This window comes from Oryzias latipes, chromosome 1, assembly GCF_053564925.1.
Source record: "Oryzias latipes strain Hd-rR chromosome 1, Olatipes_Hd-rR_3.1".
NCBI classification, from domain to species: Eukaryota; Metazoa; Chordata; class Actinopteri; order Beloniformes; family Adrianichthyidae; genus Oryzias; species Oryzias latipes.
Genome location: NC_136237.1, coordinates 22,473,632 through 22,485,224, shown reverse-complemented (window position 1 = coordinate 22,485,224; position 11,593 = coordinate 22,473,632). Strand labels below are relative to the sequence as shown.

The 11,593-nt window shown below is 39.6% G+C and overlaps 1 protein-coding gene across 1 annotated transcript; it reads left to right on the top strand.

The window, feature by feature from the left end:
- Window positions 1–602: 602 nt before the first annotated feature.
- On the top strand, window positions 603–4,459 carry LOC144994260 (uncharacterized). Its single transcript, XM_078951393.1, has 5 exons — window positions 603–683; window positions 985–1,061; window positions 3,085–3,112; window positions 3,229–3,348; window positions 4,023–4,459. Exons 4-5 carry the CDS (start codon window positions 3,289–3,291, stop codon window positions 4,389–4,391), a joined length of 429 nt encoding a protein of 142 aa, XP_078807519.1. The 5' UTR covers window positions 603–683; window positions 985–1,061; window positions 3,085–3,112; window positions 3,229–3,288; the 3' UTR covers window positions 4,392–4,459.
- Window positions 4,460–11,593: the final 7,134 nt, after the last annotated feature.

Here is an 11,593-nt window from a genome sequence, read left to right as displayed (position 1 = left end):
TCCGTGTGCTGCCTTTATGTAAACGCGATCCGGGTTAAAGTTAGACACAGCATTTTCACAACCCAGACTTTAAGACGGGGTGGATATGTGCAACAAAGTTAATTCATATGACATTCATGAAAACGGCATTTTTTAAATATAACAGACGTGAATCCACTGTTGAATGAAAGAAGCCTCATTAAGTTTCTAACGTTAGAACCCGTATTCATTGTGATGACCAGCCCTGTGAGATTGTGTCAGAGTGACAGCCACTAAAATCCCCGTATCTCTTTACTTCCAATGACGTAATGACAAGAATCCCAAACATTATGTTTTTAGGCTGTTTTGTAGTCGATAAGTAGTCACAGAAAGGGCGGATGGGAGAAATCAGCTGTCAACAGTGATTTGAGTAGAAGTTACTGTAAGTATTACACACAGGCTTCCTGTGATCAGTGTCTTGTCTCGGATTTTTTTAAAGGTGTTCTTTACTACAAGCTCAAGTAATCATAGCAAGAGTGTTTTAAAAAAATTCCCCTTTCATATATTTGAAAATTATGTAATTTAAGATAAGACAGCTAAATGATCTAATCCATGTTTGTTGTGTTTTTATTTATTCTCTAGGAATTACTGAAGCGTTACAGCGTGACAATCTTTTGTTCCTCGTGCCATCAGGCAATACAACTCTCTGGCAGGGCATCTTACAAGTAATTTCTTTTAATTTTACCCACTGATTTTCCAATTATTTACCTTTTTTTATCAATCTTTTTATTTTGTGATATTTCTATTTGTAATGCATGTGTGTTTATGTGTTTTTTTAAGATGGCCATTTTAAAAAATTTTCCTCAGGGATTATTAAATACCCTTCTATTCTATTCTATTTCATATTTTATCATCCTATTGTATTACTGTTTTACCTGTCAATTGGGAATTTAGCATTTTTGCCGCCGTAAACATCTGTCAGTTGAAAGTATTTGTACTTGTATTCCATGTATCCTGTACCTGAAGATAGCAAAGAACAACTGTGCAGACACCCACTTGGCCTTCTTCAGTGACGCTGTGAACGTTTATGGCTTTCCTCTGAGGTATTCATGTCATTCATAAAGAAATATTTTATTCACATATCAGGCAGTATAAGTACTTGGTTATTTGTACAAAAATAAAATTACTTTTTTTAGACTCCTCTCCATAAACAAAGGCAACTCTAAAACTCTTTCCCCTCATGAATAACATTTTATCCCCCCCCCCCCCCCCCCTAACAGTCTCTCTCACCTCATTTTTTCCCCAGTGATACATGTAACCCACTCCTGCAATTTTTTTAACCTAGAAATTCTACTTATTGGCATCATACATAAGAACATTACATTTTAAACTGATGTGTACCGTATTTGCGATGCATTTGTAATTATGTGTTTGAGACATGATTTTCATGTTATTGTCCGGGTGAGAGGAGATCACGGAGGAGAACATGTGGGCATAGCCGAGTTAATGCTCACAGTACGTACAACTGACACAAACGGCTTCATTGTGGGAAAAGTGTACGCACAATCAACGGTGAGTTGAACCTAGTTTTAGAAGCTTTAATATATACACAGGGCTCCAGACTGCGTCCATTTGGTCGCATTTTGCGACCAAAATTTGAGAGTGTGCGACTGAATTTTACACCCAGTCGCACATGTGCTACCAGTAAATTTGCCTCCTCCACCCTCCGTATTTTTTATACATTAAACATGAAAGGAGCACGTCAATGATCGATGAAATGAGAGATGAAATCATCAATGAGACGCGAGCGCACACGCACGCAGACAGACACACACACTCGCGCGAATACTCATGAGACTGGAGCACACGCGAGCACACACTCGCGTTTCATTGAGTGATGCCTGAGGCGGCCAATGCGTCTGAGAAGAATAGGGAAAGTCACTGCAAGTGGCTAAAATATGTGGAGGGGCGGGGCCTAGAGATAATCGAGCGCGCGTAAACATCCGTGGGAAGGAAACGGAGACAAATATCATCACAACCTGATATGTGCGTCTGAGCTATGAGCAAGCGAACTATTGATTCGTTCTTCCGACCTGCAGCTAGTGTACCAGTGACAGAGTGTACAGCAGGGGTCTCAAACTCGCATGAAATCGAAGCTGCAGCGAGACTGAAAGAGACCAGGAATTAGGAGTTGTCCTTAACATTCAATTTCGTTTTAATATGCCTCTCCCCCTAAGTATGAGCTGTGATATTACATCTTTTATAATTATTTTAATGTTTTGTAATGGATGTAGCCTTTTTTTAATCAGTTGGTATTTTAAATTATTTTAATTGATCAGTGAACTACAAAAAACCCATCAGGACGCATGTCCCATAATGCATTGTTTTGTAGTCTGTAGGGCAGCTTTTAGTCAGTTCAATACTACATTTCCAGCTGCGTTCGCTCTGATTGGTGTCTTGCTCTCACCCCTTTCTCGGGATATTTTTGTTTTGATTGACAGGTGATGTTGGAGCAAAAACAAAAATATACGTCACACACCAGGTGATCTGTGCAGTGTTGCGTCCATCTGGGTGATCTCAAACACGCTTATTGTGCATCTTGGCTAAACCTATTTGGTGTCACCAACATGAATTTCCATCCTCTAATATTTACATACATTTACATACATTTAAGTATTGTTTGAAACTGTGAAATTACGAAAGGTTACTACGGTAATCACTTGTTACTAAAAACTTTTTTTATTCTAAATGTATGGTATTTTTTATCCTATTTTTACTTAGTTGTACTGTCGTGACAGCGATGGTGCTGTCAGTTTACCTTCATGTTGCATCTTCAAAAGTGCAGAATAAAATATGACACTGAATTAGAAACAGCACATTGTAATTTCTGCATCTATTATTAAAGTATTTATTTGTAATACAGTGGAAATTAGTAGATTTGGTTAGAATGTTGATTTACGGTATGCGCCCCTAAATTTTCTGGTTGTGCCCCTAAAATTTTCAGTTAGGGGCCACTATGCTCCTAGTGAAAAAAGTAAGTCTGGAGCCCTGATACATAAAAGTGAATGATGTATTAAAAATAAATCTGACAATATAATATTTCTTTTTGCTTTTTTCCAAATACAGGATTGAGCTCTTCTGGTGTGATGTCTTCGTGAGTGTTACTGGTTTATATTACAACATCCTGCACTCTCCTGAGGACCAAGACTTGCTCAATATCAGTCACATCACGTATTCTGCTGCCATTACATTTTTCTACCACGCATTCAGGCCAGTTTGGATGTCTTTAGTGACGCGTGGGACACCCATCCAATCAGGACGGAGCAAAGCATGACACCAAATCAGCTGTGGCAGTTGGGCTTGACCCAGAACCCTGTTTCTGATCCCCGGGTAAATGCTTTATTTAATCTCACTGTACTGGACAACTGATTTGTGTGCAGTTTGACTAAAGTGGAAAGTATCAAGAAGAGTATCATGAAATCATAATGACTACAGTGAATTTTCATCGAAAATGAATGAAAAGGATTATTGTTGTGTGGTGCAAACTTCTTCCACTTTCGGCTTCTCCCATCAGGGGTCGCCACAGCGAACGAGTCGCATGGTAGATTTGGCAATGTTTTTTACGCCGGATGCCCTTCCTGACGCAACCTTCTCAAACCGGGCTTGGAACCGGCAGAGGTAGAGAAGGGAACAGGGAGCAGCCCGGAGTCGAACCCTGGTTTCACGGACGGCAGGCGCTGCAAACCAGCACGAGCTAAACCGGCTGCTCATTGTTGTGTGGTGCAAACAATTTCCCTAAATTGTTTGTTTGTAGGAAGAATAGCACATCTGCAAGTTCAAAATGCATCACAATGCATGGCATTATGAGCCATCAGATGTACTAATGTCACTACTTTGTTAAGGTTCACTTATTTGCAAATTATAAACAGTTATGGAGATATGAGGTCTGTCTGCAAGCAACAGTATAAGTTATTATTAGTCGGTCACTGTTCCTACATAATCTAAAACACAAAAAAACAGTGCTGTTCATAAACAGTATCTTTTTTTTTTTTTTTTTTTGTCAGGGTATGCTGGCTCCAGAGATTGAATGGGAGGAGAGTGGATCCATGACTGAACCTCATCCTGGGATCAATGTCCTGGTATGGGACAGTCCTCTTTTGGGTCCACAAATGTTGGAACTGCAAGACGACATCAATCCATTGTGGAATTCACACCGTTTGGGAGTGGACCTACATCTTTACTGTCCAGTGTGTTTAGAACTTAATTTAGGCGACATAATTTCATACAGAAGAAGAGAGACTGAGGGGAGCAAGACAGAGTTCAAATCAATACTGCTGTATTGTTCAAGGGACTTCATTGTATGTAAGGAAGTTATGAAAATTAGTTCCAGTTTAAATAAAATTCAAATCAGTAGAGATCCCACATTTGCTTAAATTTTGATGTTTTAATCTGTCCATGTTTTCACTGAATTTTACTCTGCAATAAAGGGTGAATGTTTGCACTTTGTTGTTCTATGACCATCTTTTGTTGTGTAGTATTTAACCAGCTATAAAACCCAGAGAGATGAGGATCTTTTTTGCAAGGGTGACCTGGCCAAGAGGTGTATATGTATATGGTTACAATATAAAATCACTGACATTTGAGTTATTAAAAAAATAAAATTAAGGTCAAGCAAAGTGACTTCGGGCTGAGAAGGGGAGGTGTATTGGGTATCTGTGATTGACAGTGAGATGAACTTAAGGTAATGTAGTCCCACTGCGTGGTACGGAGCAAAGTGATGCCAGTTTCTCCACAACACCTGTGGAAGTTGAAGATTTTTCTCCTCCACCTTCATATGATCAAAACCGTGTCTGAGTGTTGAAATGACGCTAGCATGAAAGCTAAGAGAATAACGTACAAACAATCCCGAGTGAAACATTCATTTTAAATCTCATGACCAGTACAGAGTTCGATGGATTCAATGTCAACTGCATTCAACCAATGTTGCCTTGCTTCCAGGTCCACTGAAAAGTTGCACAAGCCAGTAATTTTTGACAACCGAAGGCAATAAACCGACAAGCCATGCTAAGGCTAACACGCTAACGACCGACTGGTACAGAATCAAAAAAGGGCGGGGCTTTTGCCACCCGCAGAAAGCGTAGAGAAAGTGTAAGGGGCCATTCGATTGGCTAAAAGCGAACCCGCCTGCTTTGCCGATGAGTTTGATTGACAGATTCACTAGCCAATGGTGACATTAGTTGACCCGCTCCGTCAGATGAGTCTCAATATTCACCGTAGAAAATTCTCTCACACACACGGGGAGATTCACAAACGAGAACGGAATTTTGAATGCACAGTCTGCAATTCGAATGATCTGTGAGTTCACATCACATGTGTACCTAAAAATCATGTTTGTGAAACACTTACTGTGCATTTCTGATACATTTATTGTGAATTTCTAAAATGTTTTTTGTGAAACACAGTGTGCACATTTGTGAGAAACACTTATTGTGCATTTGTAAAACATTTAGTGTGCATTTGTGAAACACAATCTGTGTGTTTGTGAAACACAGGGTGTGTATTTCCGAATTTATTTTTCACGTTTGCATAAAATGACATTTGTGAATCGGAGCGTGTGCATTTGTAAAACCGGTTGTGTGCATTTCTGATTATTGAGACTGAATTAACTCCATATGCTCTTGTGTAGCTGGGATTTCAAGCATGTCCAAAAACTCAGGCAAGCAAAGCTCTCGTAATTGTCACAGTCACCATAGTTGTCTGTAAACAATCTTGATTTAGTTTACAGAAGTCAGAAAATAAGAAAACAACCAGAAGACTTTTTAAAGGTCTGATAAATAATTGGATATAGAAACAGCGATATGACATGGTGAGTGTCACAATCACTCAAAGCTCACATGTAGTTCACTAAAGTCTTACTGTAGAGTACTTCAGAGAGATGCAAATAAAACATTTGAGTACTGCAGGTGACCTCGGATAAAAGCATCAGCAGCTAGTGTAGTCTCAGTAATGTTTCTTTTAGTTGAATCAGTCTGTTTTTTACGTGTTACAAGCAAGGTTGGGAGTTACAGATATTGTGAATGAGCTAACGCAGCTAACCCTTCTAATGGGCCCAACGTGTGTTCCACATTACAAATAACTGTTAGAGTTACGGTGAACACAGTTAACAACGCCTGACAGACTGACAGTCTTATCTCTGATTCTTTTGTCTCGCTTAATGTGCCTTGTATTCCGGTGCGCCCTATATAGTGCAGAAAATACGGTAAATGGCAATCATTTGTCCAAATTCTGAAATATAAAACACAATAACCCTGCTTACTTGCACCAATATCACCGTATCCAATTTCTTCAGTTAGAAGATTTATTTGGGCAACCTTTTAAACCCAACATTGACAACTACCAGATCATTAACCCATGCATATTTTTCCCCAAAAAGCTCATATTTCCTAGCATGTTTCCACGTGTGTGCAATTGATTTCATAGTTTTACATTGGCAAACAAAATGCATAAAACAGAAGTCATGTAATAAAGACAGAAGACGCAAGGTAATGTTCTGTATCCGAGCCAAGTGCTGTTTCCTCCAAATGGAGTATGAACATAGGAAAGGAGGATTGTGTTGTCCAGATTGCAGATCTATCAATCCACGCATAAAAGCCATCGCTACGACTATCAAGTTAATTCTACACTAGTCAGCACTGCCATCTCTTAAAATAAACCACAGGCAAAGGTCTCCAAAGTACCGTAACAGGAAGTTTAAAACTTTGGTAATTCCCTAAGTACTTTATCTGCAACGAATCAAGTTCTGCACAGAAACATGTGGACCAGAATTTTATGATGACTTTCCAGATAGTGTGGCTAGCTTCAGATCTTTGCTTTCTCTATGGTGTGTGAAAGCAAACAAAATGAGGGTGTAAAATGCATCTGCATCTACCCTTTCAGTCCAAGCCTGCAGTAGTAGCTTAGTGTAAAAGCTACTTTGTATTGAGAAGTACAGCAGATTATTATGTCCGTGAAGTTTAGCCTGTGCAAGAAAAAGAATCTTACTGGAGTTTGGAAACTTTCCTAATCACGATGTAACAATGTTTTACAAAGAACCAAACTTCTGTTGCAAACTTGCAACTTTTCTTTGCATCAAAGTGGATAATGTTTAAATTGTCGGCCCCTACCGCATTCATGTCCTGTCTGACCTCCTCACGGATTTCATCTGGGATTACTTATGCAAGCAAGCATGAGTCATCCAATAGAGCAGCCTGATTTTGGGGTTTGAAAAGTGATGTCTGGTGGGAATGCAGCTCCAAGATATTAAACAGGAAAGGTTAGATATCTTTGAGTGCAAAATATCTCAGCACCATTCAGTTAAAAGAGAGTCCTGGTTCCTGGAGAGGAAACCTCTCAAAATCAAGCCGTAGCACAAACTTTGGTGTTGGTGTCCTGCAGTAAAGGCCCACTACAATGAAAACCATGTTTTTGCTTTTTTTTTTATCATTTTCTTATAGCATTTTTATGATGGAGGACATGAATAAAGAAAATGTAAGCTTAAATTTTGAAAACTTGTAGCAGTGATTTTGGTTGTACAATCGGCGGGCCACATTAGCTTGCTGCTCTGTTCCATACCAATGAATCCACTAAAAGATGATTAGATCCATGTACGTTTTTGTTTTCCTCATTCAAGCTGGTATCTGAGCTGAATGTCTAATTACCTACTGTCGCTCTGCAGCAACTATGTCCTAGAAAAGGACACAAGTTGGGTGTTGGTTTTTTCGGTGCTAAAAATGTCATAATCACTGTTAAAAGATCACTGGCAGGTTTAAACTATATCAAAACATTTTTGTGTTACGACTTTAAGATTTTTGAGATTTGCACAAATTTCCTTTTTACTGGGACTTTACAGTCAATTTTATGTCACATTTCTAACTCTATGAAAATGGAAGCAGAAGGAAAGTCTCAATTATCGGTACATCACTTTTGTAGGAAAACATGAATTTGCAAATATCCAACAAATTGAGGGTTTTGACAACTTAAAATATGTTTCACTAGCTCTGACAGTCATAGGCCTTACAGCCACTGCGCGTCGTTTTTCGATCAAAGTATTCCAAGCTTTTGAAACTTTTTAACAAACCTGCTTTTCGAACAGAGCTGCAGATTTTCCCCTCAGCTGTTATTATTGAATCTTTGACAGGATTGTATCTTGTTAAGTAATCGGCTAACTTTGTATTTCCCTCATTTCTATTGTTCTTAATCACACTCCGATTCCCGGGTTAATGGTGTTTGTATGAGAAATTCCCCAGACAATTCCTTCCCATTTTAATATTCTCATTTGCCATAACTTTTTGTTTGTGTGAGCCATATGTCCCAAATTAATGAAGCCAAGAAGTACACAGAGTCATCTTCACCCTGTCACTGCTTCTTGTCACAGTAGGATTGGCCTCAAACTTATTCACTCTCTCCATCCTTCTCCATCTCTTTCCCGACTCTCTTGTGCACTGTTCTTTCTGTTTTCACGCAAGTGTCCCAGTTAAGGAATTGCTTACATCCCACTCAGACTGGGGCTGGATTGAAATTTCCCATAGGGTATGTACCAATATGCAGAGAGCACACTTCGACAGATGCCATCAGAGAACAAGCATATGAATTACCAGGCAGCCTGCCATCTTTGAGTTCAGACAGAATGGCATTAATACCTGATTACGATCCAAACAACAACACAACAACAACATGAAAGCCAAGGCAACTGGGAGCAGGTAAAGGTTTCATCATTTATATATTAATGGGTTAACTAACAAAGACTCCACTCCCCCCTCAAAAGTTAAAATGTCACAAAAGCTGCCAACATTCAAAGGACTTTTGAAAAAAAAAGTGCTAAAAAATAACAGCAGCAGAAAAAAATCAGATGCCGTCAGCAAATCACGTTCCAATAAACTAAATATTCAAAAGTGCTGACCGTAACTTATTCAGAAGTTATGAGAAATTCATGACTACAATTAAAGAAAACACAATCCTTTTAATTCCTAATGCTGGTAAATATTAGTATTACCCAATTAAGCCACAGTATGGAAAAATACCTCCAAATGAAACAGTCAGAATGCAAGCATACCTAAAAATAATACAAAAAATACATTTAAACAATCAAGCAGAGCAGGTAACATTATTAACAAAAAACTTCTTCTGTATGAATTTTGATGTTATCTTAGCATTACTTAAAAAACAAATCAGCTGTTTGAGGGTATGAAAAGCATTTTTTGCTAGCTTTGCAATTTACATTTTTGCTGGATGAAGCTGATGCATTTTAAGCTAAGAAGCACCAACGTGCTTTTTCAAACTCCCCAAATTCTTTGTCGTGGTATTCCGGGCTGCTTTGCCATGCATATTTTAGTTGTCACCAGTCCAACTCATTTGGTCTTCTCCAAGCTCTCAGAAAGCCTGATAGTATCATGATTATTTTTATTAGATTTGCTGAAGCCAGGAAAGTTGAGCACAAGGACCTGAGCCTTTTTAATTATATTTTTGCTGTTTTTAGCCAAAATCAACCTGTATCGTCTCTTGGACATAGTTTCTGCAGAGCAACAGTAATTCAATAGAAATGTACATTGAGTTGTGGGCGGGACTGTTGGCACAGACTCAGCCTTCCTTCATTCCCCATAATCCCTTTGTTTACACTCCCTCCCCCTATCTTACAGCCCCTCACAACCCAACCTAACATTAGCGGTGCAACAAAAATGGTGAGCAATGTTAAGGCTATTCAGCCATACAGTTTTCAGTCAGATACCAGCTCAGACGAGGAAAACAAAGAAGTTCATGGATCTATTTTTCAGCAAGTGGATGCCTGTACAGTCAGGACCATAAATATTTGGACAGAGACACGTTCTTTCTAATTTTGTTTCTGTACATTAGAAATTACATTTCAGCTGTTATTCCATGGGTTGAACAAAAAGATTGCATAAAAACGTGAAAAACTGAAGCATTTTTTAAACACAATCCCTTCATTTCATGGGCTCATAAGTGATTGGGCAAATTAAATAATTGAAAACAAAATGGTAATTACAAATATTTGGTTGAAAACTCTTTGTTGGCAAAGACAGCCTGAAGTCTTGAACTCATGAACATCACCAGATGCTGGGTTTTCTCCTTCTGAATGCTCTGCCGGGCCTTTACTGCAAGCGGCTTTCAGTTGCTGTTTGTTTGTGGGCCTTTCTGTCTGAAGTTTAGTCTTCAACAAGTGAAATGCATCCTCAACTGGGTTAAGATCAGGTGACTGACTTGGCCATTCAAGAATATTCCACTTCTTAGCTTTAATAAACTCCTGAGTTGCTTTTGCTGTATGTTTTGGGTCGTTGTCCATCTGTATTATGAAACGCAGCCCAATCAGTTTGGCTGCATTCACCTGGATCTGCGCGGACAGTATGTCTCTGAACATCTCAGAATTCATTGGGCTGTTTCTGTCCTGTGTCACGTCATCAAATAAAAACACTAGTGTTGCAGTGCCACTCGCAGCCATGCACGCCCAGACCATCACACTGCCTCCACAGTGTTTTACTGATGATGTAGTGTGCTTTGGATCATGAGCTTCTCCACGCCTTCTCCATACTTTTGTCTTGCCATCATTCTGGTAGAGGTTGATTTTGGCTTCATCTGTCCAAAGAATGTTTTTCCAGAACTTCCAGCACAGGTCATATATCGAAAAAGAAATTGGAATTGTTTCAGATTAAGTTATCACCATATTTAGAGATGAATGTCAGAGTTTGTTATTAAATATACTCTAAACACAATCAGATTTTGATGGCTAAGACAACTCTCCCATAAAAACATCAAATTTTATGATTAAATGGCTTCAGTGCTGCTGCGTTAGCCTTTTGGTGAGGCATAAGAGTTACTGTGAGAATGCTCTTCCTGCTCTCAGCTCACATTATGATTAGTGGTCCATTTTGAGAAGCATAATGCACACTGAAGTACGAGCGCTGTATGCCCCTGACAATGAGCAACCTCCTTCCAGCATTAATCCCAACATCTCTCATTATCGCTGAGTGCGCTCTCATGTTTGGAATTTTTAAATCAATGCCATTGATTAAATATTTCATCATTCCGATCCTTGATAGAGGAGGTTAATTTTCAGCCGGAGTTGGCACACCTTGCATTGACTTGAAAACAGTACCTGAATGCGCTTGAAGTTGGCATTGCTTCAGGTGAAATGATGGTAAGGTAATGTGATGTGACCACCCAGGATGCATTGTAGAAGTGAGGATGAATGATGGTAACGGCTTCCGCTTCCCCTCAGTTTCCTCTTCTCAGATGTAACAACCATGAGGGCACATGGACACAAGTCCTTCTCCCTGCAGTCTGCCGCCTGTTGTGTGAATAAGCGGTTGTGTGTGACATTATGTGAGCGAAAGGAGGATTGAATGAGAAGGTAGGAGGGACTTTGGTTGAAGGGACAGATTGGAGGGGCATTGGGCTCCCAGTGGCCCCTGTTTGTGTGTGTGTGTGGTTGTTGCTGCTGGTGGAAATGACTGTCAGCAGGCGGTGCCTCTGAGAAAAAGGAGCGGGGGGGCGGATGTTTCCAAAGGGGGCCCAGTCTGTTACCAAAGGGAGGTGGAGATTTGCTATCCCACCCAGTCAAAGTGTCTCGCTGGTGCTCTGACAC